This window comes from Esox lucius, chromosome 11, assembly GCF_011004845.1.
Source record: "Esox lucius isolate fEsoLuc1 chromosome 11, fEsoLuc1.pri, whole genome shotgun sequence".
Classification (NCBI taxonomy): Eukaryota; Metazoa; Chordata; class Actinopteri; order Esociformes; family Esocidae; genus Esox; species Esox lucius.
This window is the reverse complement of record NC_047579.1, coordinates 45411946-45436013: the sequence shown is the minus strand read 5'-3', so window position 1 is coordinate 45436013 and position 24068 is coordinate 45411946. Positions and strand designations below refer to the sequence as shown.

General features: G+C 38.5%; 1 protein-coding gene across 2 annotated transcripts; it reads left to right on the top strand.

The window, feature by feature from the left end:
• Positions 1-31: 31 nt before the first annotated feature.
• On the top strand, positions 32-2757 carry LOC117595145 (ABC transporter F family member 4-like). Of its 2 annotated transcripts, none has more exons than XM_034294939.1 (9): positions 32-98; positions 356-492; positions 697-801; positions 959-1024; positions 1301-1448; positions 1985-2028; positions 2183-2245; positions 2468-2570; positions 2727-2757. In XM_034294939.1, the coding sequence occupies exons 1-8, from the start codon at positions 41-43 to the stop codon at positions 2525-2527; spliced, it is 681 nt and encodes a 226-aa protein (XP_034150830.1). In that variant the 5' UTR covers positions 32-40; the 3' UTR covers positions 2528-2570; positions 2727-2757. The 2 variants fall into 2 exon arrangements, with proteins under 2 accessions (XP_034150830.1, XP_034150829.1); XM_034294938.1 differs by having other exon boundaries at positions 2180-2245.
• Positions 2758-24068: the final 21311 nt, after the last annotated feature.

Genomic DNA, 24068 nt, shown 5'->3' with positions numbered 1-24068 from the left:
CATTTCTTGAAAGGACTGAAAAAAACGAGAAGCTGGTGGAATGGCGAAAGGCCGCCAACCCTGGCCGGTGCACCGAGCAAGAATTATTGACGTGGCAAGTATGTTACATGCTAACTTTATCTGACGTTATGTAGTTACATACCACATTTAATGTTTTTTCTCGCTCTTAAAGAAGTCTAAAATGGATCTTGCTAGGTCCCTGGTTAGCAATAGCTTCGCTTTCTGGCTCATGTTAGCTACATAATTTGCTAATGTAAGCGAAGTCCAATTGGGACTAATGTTAGATTTGGTAACGTTAAGCATGATGAGACAAACGTTTGCAGTTCATGATAACATTTTAATTTTATTGCACCAGAATTTGAAAAAACTCTCCAAATTAAACTGCGTGGGATCGAGATGGAGAAAGAAGTCACACAGCAAACAAAACGTCCTCACATCCCAAACTCAAAGTACCGTGATCAGGGGCAGACTGAGAAGGCTTCAAAGAAAAGGGTAACTGACTGCACCAATTGGTGCTTTACTTAAATGATCTCCCCCTCTCTCTCTTGTTTCTTAATGTGTAGGCATGTGTGTAGGTTTGTAATTGTGTCATCTATGATGATTTCATGTGCTTTGTTGACAAGATGTATGTGCAAGGTGGTGTAACGTAAGTTAATAAGAGTTGGGCTAAAAGTCAGTCTGTTTCTCTCTGTCAAGGTTGACAATAAAAAGAGATGTCCTTCTAAATACAACCACGAGGAGGAGGAGGAGAAGGAGGAGGAGGAGGATGAGGCGCGTCATGACAGGCCTTCAAAGAACAAGGTACACTACCAGTCTGCATCCAGTGTGTGTTGTTACATTGCAATACAGTAAAGATAAGTAAGACTTTTATAATAAAGTGCATTACCAGTAGCTGTAACAAGGTATGACACCGGCACAGTAGGCAACTTTGTCCTCTCTCTTTCTCTCTCCCTCCCAGCGGGCCAGCGAAGAGGAGGAGCGTATTGGGGATGAAGAGGACATAGTACCACCCTCTAAGAAAAAGGTAGCCTAAATGATGACATCCATTGTGTGGTGTATTACATACATACATTACATGACATACAAGATGAGGAAGTTTCATGTTTTAAGTAAGGAATAACCACCAGGAGGCCGGACAACCAGTTACATATAGCCAAGTGGAGGGACTTCTGCCCTAGACTTCTTGCCACCTTCCTCTTACACCTCTCGTGACATCCTCCCAGCCAATCAGAATCAACCATTTACAAAATAAGTTATATAACAATTAGCTGTTGTTCTTCTCTCTGTCTCTTTCTCGTAGACAGCTGCTGAATTTAGAAAACACCTGGATGAACAGATGTGGGAGAGAAGGAAACTTGACCAAATGCAAAGAAATTTGCAGGAGTTGAGAAATGAAGTCCATTCTCTTAAAAATGAAAATGCACGTCTGAAAGACATTATCATCAATCGTAAGTATTCCTAATTTTTATATTTATTAGCAAGGTTTTTTCTGGAGATGGATATTGCGGTGGCAGAGAAGTGTAAACTTAGAAATGTTATGGGCTGAAACACGTGTTTGGCAAAATATGTTGTTAGCTGGTGAGGTAGTGTGTGTGCTCATATAGCCGTTGATAAGATTCAAATTAGATTTATATTTATTTGTCTCTTTCTGGAGGAATTTGTAGAGGGTTAACAAAAGTCATGGCCTAGAGAACATACAGTTCATGAGAATAAATGATGCTTTTCTGCCTTCAACGGCTCAAGAAGGCAATCGGCTCCAGAAAAAAACCCTGGGGAATTAGAATTTGGGAGAAATTGGAGAAAGAAAATTGCGTTCACAACCAGGTTTCCTATGCAGAGCCTTATCAATGGGCTTTGGAGGGTTTTAGCTTGAGTTCACACCTGCAGGAAATGTCTTTCGAAGAGTAAGGGCACTGAGTTGCTGGGTGCTATTTAGATCTAGTGATTGTAATTATAGTTTTTTCTTTATATAACCTCTTTCTAGAAATCCCTCAAATGAAAAGTGACATCGCCATTATTGCTCAAAAGGTAAGTTCCTCTGATTTTCATTGCTTTTTAAAATTGTTTCTCAAGCAGAACTGGAGAGACTTGTGATGTTGGGCTGATTGATAGTGTTAATTTTTTATGTATTTACACTTTAATTTATTTAAGAGAATAACTATATTTTTCTTCTATGAAGAAGACTGGAAGGACTCCTGTGGAGGATCTAGATTCCTCCTTCTCGACTTTTGGAGAAATGCAACCGGTGAGTAACCCCCTTGCATTTTTATTTATTTATTTATTTTACTTGTTACTCAAACAGAGCTATATGGATTTTTATTATGTTTGGCTGATTACTTTTGCATGTAACTTTAATTTATTGGCATGTTTAATGTTTTTCAAGCCCCCCCTGTAAATAAGAATCTATAGTGGCTTGCTTGGATGAATAGAAATTGTTGAGTTTTACTATGTTTCTTTCTTCTCTAAGACTCCAGAGAGGAGACAGAGCCCAGAGGACACCGAGCCCAGAGGACACCGAGCCCTTTAAAGAGAGTCCCATGGTGACTGAGCGCTTTCGAGAGACACCACAGGTGTGTGTAACCCTTTTATACCTCAGATTTTACTTAAGGCTCCAACTGAGCTATAGGGATTTTTATGTTGGGATAGTTAGTGGTAATATGTAATTTACTTGCCCCATATTTATAAAATTGTTGAAGAGTTTAACAATGTTTTTCTTCTCTAACAAGACTGCAGCAACAGCTGAGACCTCAGCGAAAACACAGGTGAATAACATATTATGTAGTAAGGATGGGTATAAACTGTGTGCTTTGTAGGAGCCAATTAGTGTTATAGTGACAATCATCCTCTCCTCCTGCCCCCTTCACTCCTCTCCACCCACTGTCTTTTCTCCTTCCCTACTCTCCATCCAACCTCCTCCTTTCCCCCCACCCTGTCCTCCTCCTTCTCTCCTTTAATAACGTTTTGGGCAGTGATTAATTTGTTTCATTTCTTTATCATTCATCTGCATTTATACATATCATTAATCTGCATTTATACATAAAAACCTATTAACTATTGGGAAGCTAAGCATAAGAATCAATATGAAACATGAAAAAGTTTCTAAAAAATTGCCAATAAATGTATATTGTGATGTGAAATTATTTTTCAGATGGAAGTTATAAAGGGCTCTGGGGTGTTTTGCCAGGCAGAAGCGTGGAAAGCAGCCCGCCTTGCCCCCTCTGCTACTGCCATGGTGCGGAATCTCCTGCTGGGCACCTTTGATTTGGAGACTTTGCTGAAAAGCAACCTGAATGGTACAAAACAACATGTTCCTAATCTCTTCTGTCCTTGAAAAAAAAAAACAGTCATATTCTGTGGAATAAATTATGTGTGTGCGGGGATACCATCGCTTTTTTACTTGGCATTTTTGTATTTCCTTGCACCTCAAGAAAAGATGATGTGTATATAAAAAAAACTCTTGCTTTCTCCACCTTCATTTTACACCCCTTTCATAATAATTTTGAAATATTACTTTAAGGTGGGAAGCCAACCAGAGGGGATGGGGAGCAGCTGGTCGCACTTGACCAAATTAAAAAGGCAGCCATTATTGGTGAGTAAATGCATAATGCATTGAGAAGGGAAAACCAAACTTTTAAGACTTTATAAGTTCACCACTTTAACCATAGCCTACTTGTATCAATATTTATTAGGCATCAATGGAGACTGCATAAAGTAGGGCACCAATTATTGTTACTGTATCTGCTTGGCACCTTTAATACTAATTCATCGCTTTCTGACTTCTTGATCCTACCTTTCCTCTTCTAAAGCCACATTGCTGGGGTATTGCGCTGTAAGGTGTGTAGTCCTCTATTTTGTAGAACATATAGTGTTGCAAATAACCTCATGGCATATTGTTGTCGTCTGAAGTGTTCTTAAATAATCATATTCACCCCTCCTTCACCTTAATCCCCTCTGTCCTGTGTTTGTGCCTTATTTTGTCTATACCGGTAATTGATTTGCTTGATTTTATTGCTTGATCTTATTGCTCTTCGAGTAAACCTAGCATGGCAGCTCGCGGGTGGAATGTGTGTGTGAATGGGTCAATGGGAGGACATTGTAATGTATTTTGGGGGTGCAGGAAAATGCTATAAAAGTGCAGCCCATTGACAACTAGATATGTTTACATGTGCAAAGTTTCTTACATCAGATAAAAAATTTGAGGGATTAGAATATCTGAATCTGTTTACATGGAAACAAATAATCTAATCATGACGTGCATAAACATGCACCAAGCCTTATTCAGAATAATAGCATTTTGACATCCGCAGAGCGGTCTTAATTTCCCTAAAACAACTGCAGAAGTTGTACTTCACCTGTGTTTTAAGCTAAACAAAAAACTCGGGAGTGGCAACATTTTTCCTATCCATGAATTTTCTCTGCTTTGGATGCACATGATTGACTGTGTGACTGTTAACAATGCAGTTCCCATGACGGACGTGTGCATATGAAAGAACAATGCCCCCCCCCCAAAAAGGGGGGGTGATGTTTCCAATCAGAATTTCTTTCAGATTTAGCAGAATCCAATCAGAATCTTCCAATTGATGTGTTTACATGACACATTTTTTATTATGGTCAGCCCTTTATCCAAAATATGTCTCCAGTCGCAGCTGTACTGTAAGCACTTTGGGTTCCTGATGAAGCACTATATTATTATTATACTATCTAATTATTTTTGTCTTCTCTAGATGCTACATTGAAGAAGTGGCCGGCAGCCAGCCAAGGGCAGATAGGCACATCTATCAATTCAAAGCTCACGGAGCTGAGAAGATCAACAAGATAAATAGTTTTTTTTTTCTATTCAGTTTTTTGTCTTGTTTTTGTTCTTGTTCTATTTGATTGTTCTTAAGTAAATAAATAAATGTACATTTCTACATTTTGGGCTTTTATTTATGTTGCATAGTAGCTATGGATTTTAATAATTTTACTAATATATAGGTAAACATATAGGTGCATATATACATGCATATATGCACCCATATATACTTGCATATATGTACCTATATAGGTACATGTATGCACGTATATATGTACCCATATATGTACACATATGTGCATATATGGGTACATATATACGTGCATATATGTACCTATATAGGTACATATAAGCCCGTATATATGTACATATATGCACACATATAAACGTGCATATATGTACCCATATAGGTACATATATGTACCCATATATGAACATATATGTGTATATATGTACATATAATATAGGAAAACGGCCAATTTTATATATGTCACATATATTAAAAACATATATCAAAACCTATATTTAAACATATATGTTTATATAGGTTATTTCCATGTGGGCAGATCTCCCTCTCCTACATTCATTTTCTTATCTAAACATAGAGACTCAGTACTTTTAACTAGTAACCCATTTATACATGTATAGGAGTAAGAATAAATCCGTTCAAGATTTTCCATAACACTACACATTTTGTCACAATGCATTTTGATCAATCTTCTGAGGATGATGTCCAGTACTCAATTCCTTAATGAGTGCTCATGATGGTGTTGATGATGCCTTAGGGTATGGCTTGAAACCCCAATTAATAGCATTATTTTCATGTCACCAGATTAATTTGAGAACCAGTTTAATTTAAGCTAGTTAACACTGGAAAGAGTCTGAATTTGAGCTAACATTGTTAGCATCGCCAGCAATTTTTTGCTGTCTTTGTTAATGTCAATATTGTCAATATCTGTCAAAAACACATTCAAGGACATGATGACAATGGTAATGTTGGTTTCTACCAAATAGTTGCCTATTGGACCAATGTCATTGAATTTCCAAGCCCCTATATGTATATTAGAGGAAAGACATATTAGCAATGTTCTATTTTTTACCATCAATATATAACCAGGAGACACTCTAATCCAGATCAATTTACTGTTGTGAGACATACTTTATTTTGACGGGCCCACTGTGGTAATTCTGCAGACATACTCATCCAGACTAAATTGCAGTAGTGAGTGCATATATTTTTGTGCTGGTCCCCTTTATGAAACCTACATTATTTGCACATGAACCTACAGTTTGTATACATGCACAACTGTGCAGCCTCACACACTCTACACACACAGCTGTCCTGTGCTTATTCTTCACATACATACAACCACAGTCTACATAAAGCTGCTCTAGTCCATACTACCCTTCAGGTGATGCCGACTCAACCACCCTCCGTCTTAGTTGCTGTTGAATCGGATACAAGCATCACGGCTGATAGCTAGGTGTTCACCATGATCGCAAAGAAGCTGCAGAAGACCAATTTCAACATCCTCATCAAGCCGAAATGGCTGGGAATGTGAGTGGGACTTCAGTCTGACTCTGATTGCACAACCCCTATATACCTTCTCTGACTACTCAACCAATCCATTTTCCCGATTTTTCTTACTATGGCTTTCTTCTGTCCCTTTATGCCTCTCTGTCTGTCCCTCCATATTTTTTTCTTTTTGATTCAAATGTTTCACAAAGGACTTGTGTGATTGCTTTACTTTCCATGGACAGACTTTTCAATCTTTTATCTTCAACAGTATGCTCCTGAGGCAAGTGTGGGGATATTTTTACAATGTGATGTTTGAGAATGGAAATGTATCCTGTTATTGTGATGTAAACAACAGTTCATATCATTCGAGAAACCACTTTAATAGGTTTATGAAATAATGTATTACCTCTTGGATTTTCTTGACACTGTGTCGTTCAACACGGAGTACATTGGCTTTAAAAAATATTTCCCCTGAAATGTGTCATGTACACAAGATAAAAGTTAGTCAAATAAATGGTCTGAGATTTTGAAATGCAGGAAAAATAAATTAACATATACCCTAAAATGTCTGTATCTGAAGTTATTTCTGGGAAGGTTATGTGGCAGGTGAAAAGCACAGAACATGGACACAGGACAAGTGTGAGGTGCTCAAAGGTGTTTATTGACGGAAAACGTTTGAATAAATTAACCCAACGGCTACTGGCTGTGTCAGCTACGTAGCTGATTGTTTATTTGGACCCTCGTGGCTGCGGTTGGGGTCCTGGGTCGTCTCCCCCACTATGTAGTGTACACAGACAGTTGAACCTGTTGAATACACCTTACAAATGATGGCACCTTACACAGGGAAATGTCCTAATCACTGCCCCGGGGCTTTGGAGGCTGTAGACAAAGGTTACCTACATACATCTCAATTTTGCCAATTCAGTTTATGTTGGGATTGAGGATTTCTTCTAGAATTGACTAATTGAAATGGAATTCCCTGCAACCCTGAGACAGTGTATTAGTTAATTTTGTCTGGGTTGTCCTAATTAAGAAATTAAACTGGACATTTATTTTGAATGAATGCTTTACTGCAGGAATAAGCTTTCAAGACAATTGTCCAAACACTTTTGGTGCCCTAAAATTGAGGACTACATACAAAATGTGCTCTAATATCTAAATGGTTTACCTGATATGGAGGAGGTTTCCCTCACATTAAAGCTGACAGTCTGCACATTTACCTCCTTGCATAATTTCAAATCAAATTGCTAGAATACAGAGCCAAAATCAGTAATAATTTTATTTTGGAGTTTGACGATTACTAATCATTGTGATTCTTCTATGGCCAAAAACCTTATTATTAATTACAACTGTTTCATAACTTATTAGAAATTGCTAACTAAATTTGAAACACTGAGGAATATTGATTAATAAAAGCTAAATCTTTGGTTTAGTAAAAGTGCTTACTGGAACGTTGTACCGATCATCTCTCATTGTAGGTAGTAATTGTGGTAGTAAATGCTCACCACAGGAGGGTGACAGAGAGCTTCAGAGGCAGGGATGTACATGTGTTGTAAGACCCCCACTGATTAGGAAGTCCCACTGAGAGCAATATCTCTTTCCAACAGGAGCTTAATCGGCTATAAAATGCAGTTATTAATTAATACATAATTGCTTCCTAGTAACTGTCACATTTTGGCCAAAGGAAAACAGCATGAAGCGACTCAATTACCAATAAGCCCCCCCATCCCGTTTTGCCTAAACAACTCTGTCCCTTTCTATACCTCCAGCACCACTGTCTACAATACATGACACACTATTAGTGAAGTATGGGCGGAGAAGGCGAGCACATGCAGGCTGCTTTCATTACCTGTCACACTGCCTTGAACCCAACTGTGAAAACCCTGCCTGATTCCTGTGGGTCCTGGGCCTGACACGCTAGCAATGCCATGCAAAATGGGGTCCTGGGTTGAGGGTGAAGGCGCTGATTCTAGGTTTGTCACTGTCTGTCTGTGTGTATTCTAGCATGAGGATGTGTCACCCAGGTGTCTTCAACACATCGTTTGAATGGCCTGAAGACACCCCCTCCTTGAAATCTACACCTTCCCAGATTTCACAAGGAAATGGTTACTTACAACCTCAACTAACTGAAAAGAAACATTTGGAAAGGTAACTCACCATGTTCACGGCACTACATTTTTTTATGTTAATATATTATAATAACATGATAGAATTGTGATCTTGTCACTTCAGTAATTACTGTGACAGTTCCTTTTTTTCAGGTGAATAATTTTACCAAACAGGGATTTAAGTAAAACCAGGAATAAACAAAATATGGATTTAGATATCTTTGACACCCATTGCAATTCACACCTCTTGTCTAATCAGATGAGTGAAGTGAGTGCTAACAGCAGGATTGGCATACAGCCGGTTTATGCTCTCATGGGGCAATAATGCTATTATCTAATCCCAAATGCAATTCCTTCTGATTGTTTTTAGAGGTCGTTTTACTGTCTGTGTTAGACATGCATATTCGCCCATGTCAGATGAGCAGTATTTTTAATCAGACTTGATTCAGTCTGAAATTTGGAAACATACCAGATTTTAGCTATCCATCTTTTCTCAGCTGTCATTATGTATTAATATGTGTGAGTCCATGTGTGTTTGTGAGTAAAATGTGTGTGTGTGTATATGTGTGGACAAGTGTGAGTGTGTGCATGTCTGTGTGTCTGTGGGGTGGGGGTGGTGGTGGTGGGGGGGGGGGGGGGGGGGGGGGGCGGAATGGAGGGTATGGAGTGGAAAAATGCTATTTCCTCTCCTCCCAAGCATCAGTCATTTCTAGTGAGGACGCCGACATTGTAAACTGGGAAAGGTTACTATAGTCTCGGCTTTCACTCTGACATGTGGAAACTTTCTAATCAAAGGTTTTCAAAGTCGGCTGCAGTTCAGCTTACACTATTAGACTAATATGTTGCGAAGACGTTTGGACATCTACTGGTAATTTACCAAATGTATTGGAAACTGTGGAATATAAATTTAAATCTAAGACTAGTTAACACTATATAATGTATACCTGCAAAACTTAGAAAATCAGTATTGTCATCAGGTCCCTTGTAAACAGAAAAGTACACACATTTGTTGTGTTTATAATGCTTTGTCCATAATGAGATTTTCTAACATGGTGACAGTTTTTTCCTGATCTATTGAGAACATTATTTAAGGACTTGTCTGAAGTGTGAGAGGAATGGGAAAAAAAAGGAATGCAGGAGTATAGAAAAAGAGGACTCATAGCGATAACAACCTGCTACTTTTCTGTGCAGTGAGTTTTCTGGTGCCCAGAACAGAATGGAAGAGAAGGGTCCATAAGAATCCAACTGTTTCCCAGACTTCCCCTTTGCCAGATCATTAGCCGACTCAATCACCATCATCTACTCTCCTCTGACAACCTCTATTGGCTCAAGCCATGACCTAACCCTAACCTTCTCCATCTTGTAAGGATAAAGCAAGACTTGTTCTCAGTTTGCAGACAATAATGACATACATTGCCTGTTTGTTGCATGCTTATGAAGTGCTTTGAGATTCCATGAAAAGCTCTTAACAAGTTCAGTTTATTGTTTATTATTAAAAATACATTTATTTATTCACAATTAACTTTTTCCTAAAATAAATGGTTACAAGAACTTGTTAAAGGTGAAAAAAAGTCGGACATGATTTCTACTGAGAAGGTTTGTATATATATATATATATATATATATATATATACATGTTTAATTATATTTAATTATATATTTTCATGTGACAACACTGAAGAATGACACTTTGCTACAATGTAAAGTAGTGAGTGTACAGCTTGTACATTTCCTATCCCCTCAAAATAACTCAACACACAGCCATTAATGTTGAAACCACTGGCAACAAAAGTGAGTACACAAATTGGGCCCAATTAGACTTTTTCCCTCCCCGGTGTCATGTGACTCGTTAGTGTTACAAGGTCTCAGGTGTAAATGGGGAGCAGGTGTGTTAAATTTGGTGTTTGGATCACTCTCACACTTCCTCATACTGGTCACTGGAAGTTCAACATGGCACCTCATGGCAAAGAGCTCTCTGAAAATCTGAAAAGAATAATTGTTGCTCTACATAAAGATGGCCTAGGCTTTGAGAAGATGGTCAAGACTCTGAAACTGAGCTGCAGCCCGGTGGCCAAGACCATACAACGGTTTAACAGGACAGGTTCCACTCAGAACAGGCCTCGCCATGGTCAACAAAAGAAGTTGAGTGCACGTACTCAGCTTCATATCCAGAGGTTGGGAAATAGTCATATGAGTTCTGCCAGCATTGCTGCAGAGGTTGAAGGGGTGGGGGGTCAGCCTGTCAGTGCTCAGACCATACGCCGCACACTGCATCAAATTGGCCTGCATGACTGTCGTCCCAGAAGGAAGCCTCTTCTAAAGATGATGCACAAGAAAGCCCGCAAACAGTTTACTGAAGACAAGCAGATTAAGGACATGGATTACTGGAAACATGTCGTGTGGTCTGATGAGACCAAGATAAACGTATTTGGTTCAGATGGGGTCAAGCGTGTGTGGCGGCAACCAGGTGAGAAGTACAAAGACAAGTGTGTCTTTCCTACAGTCAAGCATGGTGGTGGACATGTCATGGTCTGGGGCTGCATGACTGCTGCCGGCACTGGGGTGCTACAGTTCATTGAGGGAACCAAGAATGCCAACATGTCCTGTGACATACTGAAGCAGAGCATGATCCCCTTCCTTCCGAGACTGGGCTGCAGGGCAGTATTCCAACATGACAACGACTCCAAACACACCTCCAAGACGACCACTGGAGGAGCACAAGGTCTATAACATCCACCAGCTCTGTGATGTCGTCATGGAAAAGTGTAAGAGGACTCCAGTGGCAACCTGTGAAGCTCTGGTGAAGTCCATGCCCAATAGGGTTAAGGCAGTGCTGGAAAATAATGGTGGCCACACAAAATATTCACAATTTGGGCCCAATTTGGCCATTTTCACTTAGGGGTGTACTCACTATTGTTGCCAGCGGTTTAGACAGTAATGACTATGTGTTGAGTTATTTTGAGGGGACAGGAAATGTACACTGTTATACAAGCTGAACACTCACTTTACATTGTAGTAAAGTGTCATTTCTTCAGTGCTGTCACATGAAAAGGTAATCAAATATTTACAACTCATTTATGTGAGATACTGTATACCGTAAAGACTTACAGCACATATAAACAACATTTTTTATGTTAATAATTTTTTAATTGTAGATTTTAAATAACTAATTTGGTACTACTAAAGTAATAACATTAGTGTACATTTCAGGGAGGTATAGACTTAATTGTTAATTGTTCCTTTACTCTATGCGATTGATAACACAACTTCATAACTTCATGGCAAGCACAGTGTGTGAAATGTTTTACAGGAAGGCCTAGAGCAAATGAATATTTGAAAATGAATCTTTTTTTAGCCAAAGAAATCTGTTGTCTTCAGGGATCAAAAACTCAAATGCTGGACTGATTCCCTTTGAAGCTGAAGGGACTTCTTCTGAAGTCTCCTGACTTCAGTGACACACCTTAACCTTTGCATTACTTTGGAGTGCCCAATCCATTTTATACTTAGTAGATGACATATAATTTTTTGTAGTTTTAATGCAGTATTTCAAGTACATTGTAATGTCTTTGAATACTGAGTTGTATGTACTGCTCATTGGCGAATATTTAGATATTTTCCAAAAATTCAAGTAGACAAATGCAAATACCAGGGGAAGAATCTCCATACCCCCTTGACACATTATATCAGCCTCTGTGTAGATATGGAATACTTGAAGCAGGATGGTTTTTAAATTACACTGTGTTGATCCCTAGTGATGCTGTTTGATGATAACCTTTTTATATTCTGTCTGCTTGCAAACTGAGAAATGACAATGTCAGCATTCCAGTACGTGACACCATGCTAAATAACAGTGCCTTGCTTTCAGGTGTTATCTAAGACAGTGTTGTCAGGCCAGATCAACCTTACTGAACAAAGAGAAATTAATAGTACAACAACTTCCATAACCAAAGAATAAACAGTGCTTCTGCACAGCTGAAAAAGGAAGATGTATTTTGAGATAGTATTCTAGGACCAGTTTTCGAATAATGTGAAAACCCCATTTGGAATCTATGTTAAGATGTAGCTTCTCTTGTCAGTGCTTCTGTACAGTATTATCTGACCTCTCCATGATGAAATGCTGGGGACTGAGTACTGACATTTCGCTTTATCTCAGGAATATCTGGCAGTGGAAAAGGCCATTGATGTATTGATGCCTGGAGAAGTGGGTATATCTTTATTTTGCCAAATATATCCTAAGCGTACCAAATGGATGTCCCAAACTGCATTGTTTCTTACAAAAAATCTGTGAGAAACAATGACATGTAGGCTTCTCTGACTGACCTAAAATCCTGTAAGCCTGTTACACATTCAGACCAACCCAAGCTGTGCAACCAGCACATTAGCATTCATGAAAATGAATAGCTCAGTGACCCATCACATACTGTAGCCTCAGCTTACTGTGTGAAGCAGGCAGACAGGCATCGAGACGTTCAGTTACTCTTTGACTGAACATTGGAATGGGCAAAAAAGATGACCTAAGCAACTTTGAGCTTGGAATGATTGTCGATGACAGGAATGTAAGTCCTAACAGCCACATTTTGGGGATTTCTTTAATGAAAATCAATGTCTAGATTTTTACCAAGAAGGTTGAAATGAACAAAACTAATCCAGTTGGCAGTAGGCCTATGAGTGTGAAAATGGTTTGTTTGTGAGAAAGGCTGAAGGAGAATAGCAAGAGTAATGAAAGTTCACCAACAGGTACTAATACAGAAATAATATGGTGCATTACAGAATTAATGAAAATGAATTGCTCCTAAAGTGACTGCACAAAATAAACAACACAAACAATCATATTTTAGGCACAAATGGGATGCCGTATACTGTAATAAACAGTAATAAAGAATTATCACAATTTCAGTACTGCAAAGGCTAGTGGAGTCTTGGGGTTATTAAGTCTCAAAATCCACTGTTAGACACCACCTCCATGTCGACAAGCTCATTGGAAGGTTTATACGATTCAAGCCCTTAATGAGCCCCACCCACAAATTGTTGTACCTTATTTTTGCCAAGCGTTATTGGAACTACAATTAAAATTGTGTGCCGTGTGTTGTGTTCAGATGAGACATGCGATACATGTATTTTTGGTTACAAAAGAAGACCACACACAAGGAAATGGTCCTAATACCTACACAAAATGGTGTTGGATCATTGATGCTTTGGGGTGGCTTTGCTACCACTGGCCCCGAGGCTGTGTCAGGCATCTTCTAATTTTCTTATTGAAGATCCCTTTAAAAATGTGCACCAAGCTTTTCAGACTTTACTGGAAGAGGCTCAGTGCTGTTATCCACTCCAGGGGAGACTTCTCAGAATGTTGATTGCAGGGGTGCCAATAGTTTTAAATGTGAAAGGTATACTGCTCATCTAAAAGGTTTTTTGTTTGGGGAAATGATGTTAAAAAAGTATATGGCACCTTATTTTTTAGCCCAAAATATTAATCATTGTTTGTATTTTTACATTCACTTTTGCTCAATTTCATGAGCTTACTTCATGCAATTCAAGAGAGTTTACAGCATCCTTGGTGCAAGAATAGATGACAGAAACCTGAGATACCCACAAGGCCACAATCTATCTGTACTCAATACCAAGCATATAATTTAAAGGTACATCTTACATAGACAGCAAAGGGAATAACTTTTTAAAGAATAGTCTTTTTTATCATCTAACCCACAGCCTCTAGTATCAAGATCAATTGAACTCATTCCTGATCTTTGATGGTCACAGCAGCTAATGGCTCACTGCTATGCCGCACAAACTGGATGAACTGTTAGTGAGAAAGAGGAAAACAGCCTGAAACCATCCAATTCAGAGTTTCCAAGCAGAAATGCAAACTCATGCTGAGACAAAAAACAAAGTAAGATTTTCACTTCAAAGCCTACCAGATAGCTTTCTCTATGTATAAGCTCTGTTACCAAAACAACTCCTGAGAATGAAAACACCTACAGGGAATTAAAAAAAAAACTCTGAGCTGTCCTTGACATTCTTAATGACGTCTTAGTGAAACTGATAGGGCTACTGACATAGGACAACTTTACAAACAACACAAAATACAAGCCCCAGGAATCAAAATCCACAAATTACTGTGGTTTAATATCTAGAATTCTACCTAAAGTCCCTCTCTAAGCTTTGTGAACATTTTAAAACTGACACAGATGTCAGTGCAAATATTGAGTCTAATCTTGAGAAAAATACATAATATACAGTCATTCAGATTTGACTACTGGTACATTCCTCAAAAATATCTAGTGTTCAACTATTCTTGTTAGTGGAGTGAGAATTCTTGTATCTTCCTCAACCTCTACCCTTTCTTTTTTTTTTTTTTACACAGATGGCATGTTTTACATATCGCAGAGTTGTCTGCATGGGAATGTCTCTCTTGATGACATTCTCTCTTTAAACTCCTTGCCAGTAAAACAGACAATAAAAAAAAAAAATCTGGACTTTTTTTGACTTGAAAGGCAAAACAAAAATAGAACACTATGTGCTTATAAATCCATAGTAATCATTCTGTGACACATGTTGAACTAACTTCCGATGTGTGTATATTGTTGACAGATTTTTTTAAATTACTTACTGCACATAAGTGACTTTGAAATGAAAAACACAAACGTTGGAGCCAAAGTCCCAGTTATGTCAACAACTATTAATATTTAATATCTTGGTAATACCTACTTATCTTTGGAGCTTGATTGGTATTACCGGAGACATATTTTGGTTTGATCTATTTTTGTTTGTACAGAGCATCTTGCTATTAAAGGTGTTGGATCTGAACAATTTCACAAGTTTCATCGAAGGAGTAGATAACATTTTTAGAGGTGAGAATTTTTTCAGGACATACATTTTGTTTGGCTACAAACAGCTATATTGTTTTGGTGCAGTCTACAGCTGCATTTTGTAATCACTAACGTCTACATTGGATTTGCAGGCTAGTTAAAATGTGTAGGTGTAAGGCTCCATTTTGTGTAGTTGAATGTTGGAATTGTAGGGCATACAGTAGTAAGACATACAGCGCTATTCGTAATTAACAGGACTGTAAATCATTTTTTATATTATAAAGCTTGAATTTTAAAGTATGCATTCTGAAATTTTGTTTGAGGTTATTTGTGTACATATTTTTTTCAACATTTACAAATGTCAAATTATACATAGTCTCATGCATTTCATTTGGTGAAGTGAATAGTCAGTAAAACAATATAAAAGTCAATGCATTACCTATCTTTAACTTGTTTCGGAAAACTTCAGCTGCCAAATTACGTCAATGTAATACTGAAGTACACTATGACAATGCCATACTTACAAAATCCCCCAAAATACAGTAGGTCAGTACAACAAATAACAAGACAACGATATGGTTACCATTCCAACAACTAAAATTGTTATTACAATCTTTACCATTATTCCTACCAAGATTTTACAGTAGGTAGGATGCTACTGTAAAATCCTGGTAGTAAAATGATCCCATATTCTCCTCTGATGCTACTATATATTATATGTTCCAGACATAACTTACATATATCAAACGATTACTTACAGGAATTTGTGATATGGTTCTATAAATATAAGGCTGATCCTGACCTTCTGTTGTACTCTGTAGTGCTACCTATGTTGCCCGGGTGTATTTTATGGCCATGTCTCTTTGGTTATCGACCAAATACTAGGCTCCTCTGGTCTAGCATGGCCTTCTCTTTAAATGGGTCAGTCAATAAATTTGTTCTGGTGCTGACATCTGAATGGATAACATTCTGTTATTCAGCTCCTCCCCTTATTAATTCTGTAAACTATTTTAAAGGTCTGTATTATAATGCATTTTAGAAGAGTACGCAATAAATGGAAATTAAATGTTCAACTCTCTGAGTGTGTTTTCTTTTCTTTCAAAGCAAGAGCAAACAAACTGGTCTTCTCATAGTTCAGAGTGTGATGGATTGGCATTTGCGGGTTAGGGTCAATACAAAAATAAAATAATAATTGTAGTCAATAATTAATATATAATAAATTGGTGTAAATAACAGTAGGTTGTCTATGAAGTGAACTGGCCTATCTGTGATTACATTGTTATTAATAGCAGAAGCACACAGACCATTGCTCGTAATATGTTGTTATTGTGTCTAATGTTGAAAGCAGTATCAGTTTCACATCCCCATAGCTTTGGTATGACTCTTAGCTCTTAGTTTATGTGATACCATGCAGAAAATTAAATGTTACTAGGGACATGTGTTGATATGGAATTCTAAACCACCAGAAGTGTAAGAACAAAATAATTTGCTAAAGTATTCAATAATTCCACTGCCTGCTTAACATAATCAGAATGCCTTTGTATTTGTCCTAATTGGAACAAATTGTCTACTGTTTTCTGAAGTAAAACCATTAGACAAACAATTACAGACAGTTATGCCCAAGAATGATCCACGTATTTCCCATAACTGCATACACACAACGGGTCAATGAAATAACAATAGACCACATCTTCACACCATTATTATGTCATTGACTCAGCTTTATTCAAACCTCCAAACAGCCATGACAGGTTTATGACTCCACATTATGAGCAATGTCTTTATAAATCTGAGTTTCAGACTGCTAATTGCAACTGGGCTGGCAGCAAAACAACAATATATTATATATCTGTTGTGAATAACCAAACAGTTGGAAATAGTATTTGCCTTTATCCTTTTTCCAATTTGAATTGTTGGCCCAAAGAAATAAGACACTTTGCCCATAGAAACCCCCCACAAATGTCCAATTCAATCCAGATTTAATCAGCAACTTGACTAACAAGGTATTAACACTTCACTTCTCTCATGATGTTCGTTTCCCCAAGTTGTAGTGAAGAGCACACTCCTAGGGGTCTGAGTGCCTAGGGATCTGATTTTGCCAACTGTTAACGCATGCTTATGATAGTGTTTTGCTGACTTATTTAAGCTGCTGCACGATCACTAGGTTCCTTGAGAGAAACACAAGCATGTCAATGTTGTCTTGGTTCAGTCTTGATCGTCTCAGACTGCAAATTAACCCAGAGGTATTGAAGACGTGTTCAGATGCACAGCTTGAAGCTGAAGTACACAAATACTTTCTGGCAAACTGTGCAGAGCAGAGGTAGACTTTTTCCATTTGTTCTCCACCAAGCAAGTGGATCCTCAACAGCAGTGAATTCTGGCATTGTGCTATATATCAAAAACTTGCTGGCCAGTTTTTCCTATTGGGAGGGTTGTACATTGCCGGCTGTGTCCTCTCCTGGCCCGGTGTTTGTTCACCTTTCACTTCACTTTTTATACTTGATAGTAGGCTTTTCAAATCAGTTTTTAATTTCTTGCTTTCTTGTGTTGTATTTTCAACTGGCAGTGTAGATTGGTGAAGCATATGTTCCTCCTGGGCAATATGTTTTCCCGAGAAGCCAATGCTTCACCTTTGTTTCCATGCTCACAAAACTGTCCTTAAACCTTGGATCAAGGAATTTAGCAGTGTTTAGAACAATCTGTAAATGTCTTTCTTCATACCACTGCCTCAGATCACTCCCTGTTTTCTCTTTTATTTCATGTGCAAGGATCCTGTCAGTCTCAACAGACATCACACAATGAAACTATCTTCCATGTCAGAGGAAGGACAGAGGAAAGAGTCCTGGGTTTTTCTCCACTTAGTGCATCAGTGAAAGCACTCAGTAGGGAAAGAGCATCTCTTACCGTCTCAAGAATGGTGATGTCTGAATCCTTGGGCATGAGGTGCCATTTCCTTCGGTCCTGTGCAAGCACAGAGCAAATGGCTTGTGGCTGTTCCAGGAATCTCTCCACCACCTCATAAGAGGAATTCTAGTGTGAGCGTTCATCATGAATACATTTTTACACGGGTAGATCAGTTGTCTTATCAACTTGGGTGATCTAGTCAACAAAGACAATGCAGAGCTTAGGCTTTTTTAATTGCCAGGTGTAGATTATGTCCAAAACACGGGATCCACATGTAGTCCTCAAATGCCTTGCGATTGTTTGAGGCATTGTCAGTTATAATGACAGCTATTTTGGACATGGTCCAAACTCATGCATCTTAAATGCGCTCCACTAATGCCTCCCTCAAACTCTCTGCCATATGATCAGTGTTTATCCCAGCCCAAGGACCAGGCCTGCATGTCCCATGACTCTGTGATTAAACTGGAGAGTTTCAGTCATAATGTGTCTGCTGCTCTGCTGGTCCATATATCTGTGGTGAATAAAATGGTTTGCCTGCAGTTTGTTGTGTGCAATCTGGGGATTTCGGTGTGCAGGAAGACATTTTGACTTGGAAGCTCATATTTAGAGGTAAACTGCTTAAGCGGTTGCCTGAAACCAAGCTTGTCAAATGTAAATAGGGGCACCTGAACCATACAGAACTCTGCCACTGCCACGTTCAATCTCTTTGCCTCATTTGAAGTGCTTTTATATTGACATTTTTTGCTGTTCATAAACTGCTGCTAGGGTAGGCTGTGTCGATGTAGGGTTCTCCCTCTCAGCTGGTTTCTGATGCTAAGAGAGAAAAATCCATAATGAGGTTTTATGGTGGAAAATGAGAACATTAAATAAATAACTCTCACAGAATAACTCTATATAAATATCTACCATTTTCTGTTGTATTTTGTAGGACTATGTATTTTGTAGGCCCTTGTGGGCCCTTTAACAGTTCTGCTTGTTTTTGGTAGTGAAAATAAAAGGACGAAGTAAAACTATGAAGAAAAGTTATTTCAGAAAATCCATTGTTTGAAACAAAACAAAAAACGAATGGCATGATAAAAATCAATAAAATATATAAACTTCCATGTCTTTGTAACTTGTCTTTGTGACGTACACACATTTGAGATTAGAGATATACTGTATGTATTCTCCATACACTCTGTGAACACATGTGTGCTGCGTTTGTTTAGTTTACTACACCTAAGGGACATCGCAGACCTTTCTGGGCCCAATATTCACTAAAAACCTGAGGCCACTGAAAGAATAACATCTGTGTTTAAAGCATTTTAATTTGTCTTGTGCTATCTGTGAGCCTCTTGTTTGGTCTGTTGACTTTTTCTTCTGTTTGTTTTTTAATCACTGAACCTAAACTGCATGTGTTGACATGTTTACATGTACAGTATGTATACGCTGGGCCCAGCTGCAGAGACCTTGGTGAGTCTGTGTTCCTTGTTGAAATAGAGGTATAATAGTAAAATAATATGAAAGTACAGAAGATGAGGGAATCACTCTTTTGTTTAGTATCATTTTGTTTCTAGATGTTTTCTTTGCTATTGTGCATTTCTGCTCCGTCCAGTGTTCTCTATCCCTCCCTTTCAAAGAGTGAGAGGGGCAGACTGTGGATTTCTCATTATACCAAATATGGGCCTCTACGTCGTCAATCTGACTGACTGATTTACTCTGTGAGAAAGCTGGATATCAAAGAAAACATTGCAATATGAAACAAGATTGTATTTCCTTTGTTTTTACTTCCTGGTTTGTTCCCATGACATGTTCCATTGTTCCATCGTAACCACTCATGTCTGAATTTTGGTGATCTCATTGTTGTCGTTTCCAACTGGAGTGTATGGTGTACCTGCAAACTTCTTCTCAATAATCAAAAAAAATGTTTTACATAGAGGAAGCAAACACGCAATTTTCGTTATAGAGGTATAGAGTGCTAAGAGACTTGCTGTTTTCATTATTACCAATTGCTTAATTAAATAAGCTCAAAACTATTTTTGAAATTGAGCATCTATGTAGTATCAAAGTATCTGTATTTTTGACAACCCTAGTTGTCAAAGCAGATTACGTCATCATTTGGCAACATCTCCACATCTACTGGGATGTGAGAGACAGATAGGGTAAGCAGGAGGCAGAAGGCAGGTGGTGTGAAACTATGAAATGTGAGAAAATCTTTCTGTCCAAGACATTGAAGACTGGTTTGCAGGCTGGTATTTAAGGGTGAGAAAACAATTTGGGATGGGAGAATCAGATAAATAAGATGAATGCATAACAGACAAATGGATTTCCTTTATACAACCCCGTTTCCAAAAAAGACGTTCTGGAAGTGAAATGTATTCCCATTTTTGCTTGATATAGAATTTCAGCTGCTCAACAATTTAGAGTCTCCTTTGTCGTATTTTTTGTTTCATAATGCGCCAAATGTTTTCATTGGGTGACAGGTCTGGACTGCAGGCAGGCCAGTTTAGCACGCGGACTCTTTTACTAAGGAGCCATGCTGTAGTAATATGTGCAGAATGTGGTCTAGTATTGTCATGCTGAAATAAGCAAGGCCTTCCCTGAGAAAGACGTCATGCGGATGGCAGCATATGTTGCTCCAAAACCTGCATATATTGTTCAGCATTAATGGTGCCTTCACAGATGTGCAAGTCACCCATGCAATGTTCACCAATAATATCACAGATGTTGGCTTTTGAACTGTGTGCTGATAAGAGGCTGGATGGTTCCTCTCCTCTTCAGCCCGGAGAACATGGCATCCAAATAATTTATATTTTTGATTAGTCAGACCACAGGACAGTTTTCCACTTCAGTTTTGCCTCAATCCATCTTAAATGAGCTAGGGCCCAGAGAAGGCTGTTCTCAATTTTGTTTAAGTATGGCTCCTTCTTTGCATGGTAGAGTTTTAACTTGCATTTGTGGATGCAGCTACATACTGTGTTCACAGACAATGGTTTTTGGAAGTGTTCCTGAGCCCCTGCATTAATTTCCACTACAGAATTGTGTGTTTTTAATGCAGTGCCGCTGGGGGCTTGAAGATCATGGCCGTCCAGTATTGGTTTTCGGCCTTGTCCCTTGTGTGCAGAGATTTCTCTGGATTCTCTGAATCTTTTAATGATATTACGTCTCATAGATGATGAGATCCCCAAACACTTTGCAATATTGTTTTTCTTAAATTGTTGTGGTGAACCCCATCCCCATCGTCTCTTCTGACAGACCCGTCCTCTGACAGACCCATCCTCTAATCTTTTAATACCCAATAATATCCAACTGAGGCAGGCTAACACACTGAACTCTTTTACAAAATAAGTACAGATAGACTGCAAACAGGCTTGGAGACTTGTAACCTCGGACCACTAACACATGAAGGGTGTCCACTAACACATGAAGGGTTTCCACTAACACATGAAGGGTGTCCACTAACACATGAAGGGTGTCCACTAACACATGAAGGGTTTCCACTAACACATGAAGGGTGTCCACTAACACATGAAGGGTTGGTCTAAATAGGAACAGGTGCAAACACTCAGGACTAATACAAACAGGTGCGACTAATAACGTACAGGACACAAGCTGTATTCGAGACACAATACAGACAAACTAGGAAACAGAAGGCGGGACCCGGAACATAGAGGTGGCTAGGGGTGAACAAAAACAAACCGGCAGGACTAGGAAACAGAAGCCGGGACCCGGAACATAGAGGTGGCTAGAGGTGAACAGAAACAATCCGGCAGGGCTAGGAATAAGAAACTCACACATTTGAATAGTTTGACAAGGAACTTTGTCAAATCCATTAAAGAATAGTAAAATTGTAAACTTTCCATATGTCTCATTTTTATTTCAAAAAATGTTCTAAATGTAGGTACATTGTAACCACAATGTAATCAAAATGTCCCTTCAAATCTGAGTTACTTACTCCTGGTCAAATACAATGTTCAAGCTTTACAGCAACACTGTCATTACAGAACCTCTACTGGCTGCTTGCTACCGGATAGGTATACTAGGAAACGACTGTTCTCATATTAGGGTGCAGGTCAGGCTGCAGGCTGTTAGCCAGCCTGCTAGCATAGTGGAGTCTGTCAATAGCATAGCCAGAGTAGTTAGTACAGCTTTACCTATTGCCACTGTGACTCGTTCCAGGCTGAGAAAAGTTAAACAAGGTAGTGCTAACAAAAACAACCTTATTAAGATAAAGCCTTCCTCCACCTCGGTCAAAAATAAAAATAATTGTATCACTTCGCATCTCAAAATGGGACTCCTAAATATTAGATCTCTTGCTCCAAAGGCAGTTGCGGTAAATGAATTAATCTCTGATCATAAACTAGATGCTATTGGTTTATGTGAAACGTGGCTAAAGCCTAAAGAATTCACTGCCTTAAATGAGGCCTCTCCTCCTGGCTATACTAGTGATCATATCCCTCGTGCATCCCGAAAAGGAGGGGGTGTCGCTAATATTTATGACAGTAAATATAAACTTACTCTCAAACATATCACAGAGTTTCATTCTTTCGAAGTTTTACTCATGAAAGTTAACCAGGCCGATAAATCATTTTACATAGCTACTATTTATAGGCCCCCCGGGCCATACACATTGTTCCTCAATGAGTTTCCAGAATTCTTGTCTAACCTTGTAGTCATGGCAGATAGTATTCTAATTTTTGGCGATTTCAATATCCATATGGAAAACCCCCATGATCCTCTTCAAAAAGCCTTTCAAGCCATAATCGACTCAATGGGTTTCATCCAACATGTCTCAGGTCCAACACATTGCCACAATCATACCTTAGATTTAGTCCTGTCACGAGAAATAGATATTGTAGATCTAATAATTTACCCCCAAAATCCTGGATTATCGGATCACTGTCTTATTACATTTACCGTTAAAACAAGAAATTCACTTGCCCCCCAAACAATGAGTTTCAAAAGCCGTACTATAAATTCTCGGATTACAAATAAATTCCTTGATATTCTTACTAGTTCGCTCTTAAATGACAGAGTAAATAAATCTGTAAACGATCAAATCGAGGATCTAAACTCAATACTGCGAAATATATTAGACATAGTTGCACCACTAAAAACTAAAGAAATACGCAACAAGAAACTTGCTCCTTGGTACACCGACAATACTAGAGCACTTAAGCAAGCCTCCAGAAAATTGGAGCGAAAGTGGCGCTCCACCAAGTTGGAAGTATTTAGACTAGCCTGGATAGACAGTACAGTACAATACCGAAAATCACTCACGTCTGCTCGATCAGCTTATTTCTCCAACCTGATTGAGGCGAACAAAAACAATCCAAAATTTCTCTTTGATACAGTTGCAAAGTTAACAAAAAAGCAAAGCTTAGCATGTGAAGTGGGTCTTCACTTTAGTTGTAATGAATACATGAACTACTTTGATGAAAATATCGTCACCATTAGAAAACAAATAACTGAATCCCTAAATAGTTATGGTCCTAAAAATCTCGGTTGTCCTGAAAATTTCCGGAGCCTCCCTGATCAGGTGTCAATGGGGACACTTGAGTTTTTTGATACCGTATCGCTCAACACATTTACAAAATTTGTAATGAGTTCTAAACCCACAAACTCTCAGCTAGACCCGATTCCTACAAAATTACTTAAGGAGTTATTTCCTGTGCTAGGTCAGCCAATGCTGAACATAATAAATTGCTCCCTTTCCTCCGGATGCGTACCAAACTCACTAAAAATTGCGGAAATCAAGCCTCTTCTAAAAAAATCTAATCTAGATCCCGACATATTAAACAATTATAGGCCAATATCGAACCTCCCGTTCCTCTCAAAAATCTTAGAAAAATGTGTTTCCCAACAACTGAATGCCTTCCTAAAGACAAAAAACATTTATGAAATATTCCAGTCTGGTTTTAGATCCCATCATAGTACTGAGACTGCACTCGTGAAGG

Bases quoted from the DNA above. Each gene is read 5' to 3' on its own strand.
- LOC117595145 (XM_034294938.1), top strand. From the start codon at position 41: ATGGCGAAAGGCCGCCAACCCTGGCCGGTGCACCGAGCAAGAATTATT. The intron at 802-958 runs GTACACTACCAG...TCTCCCTCCCAG, and splicing joins ACAGGCCTTCAAAGAACAAG to CGGGCCAGCGAAGAGGAGGA. The intron at 2,029-2,179 runs GTAAGTTCCTCT...TCTTCTATGAAG, and splicing joins TCGCCATTATTGCTCAAAAG to AAGACTGGAAGGACTCCTGT.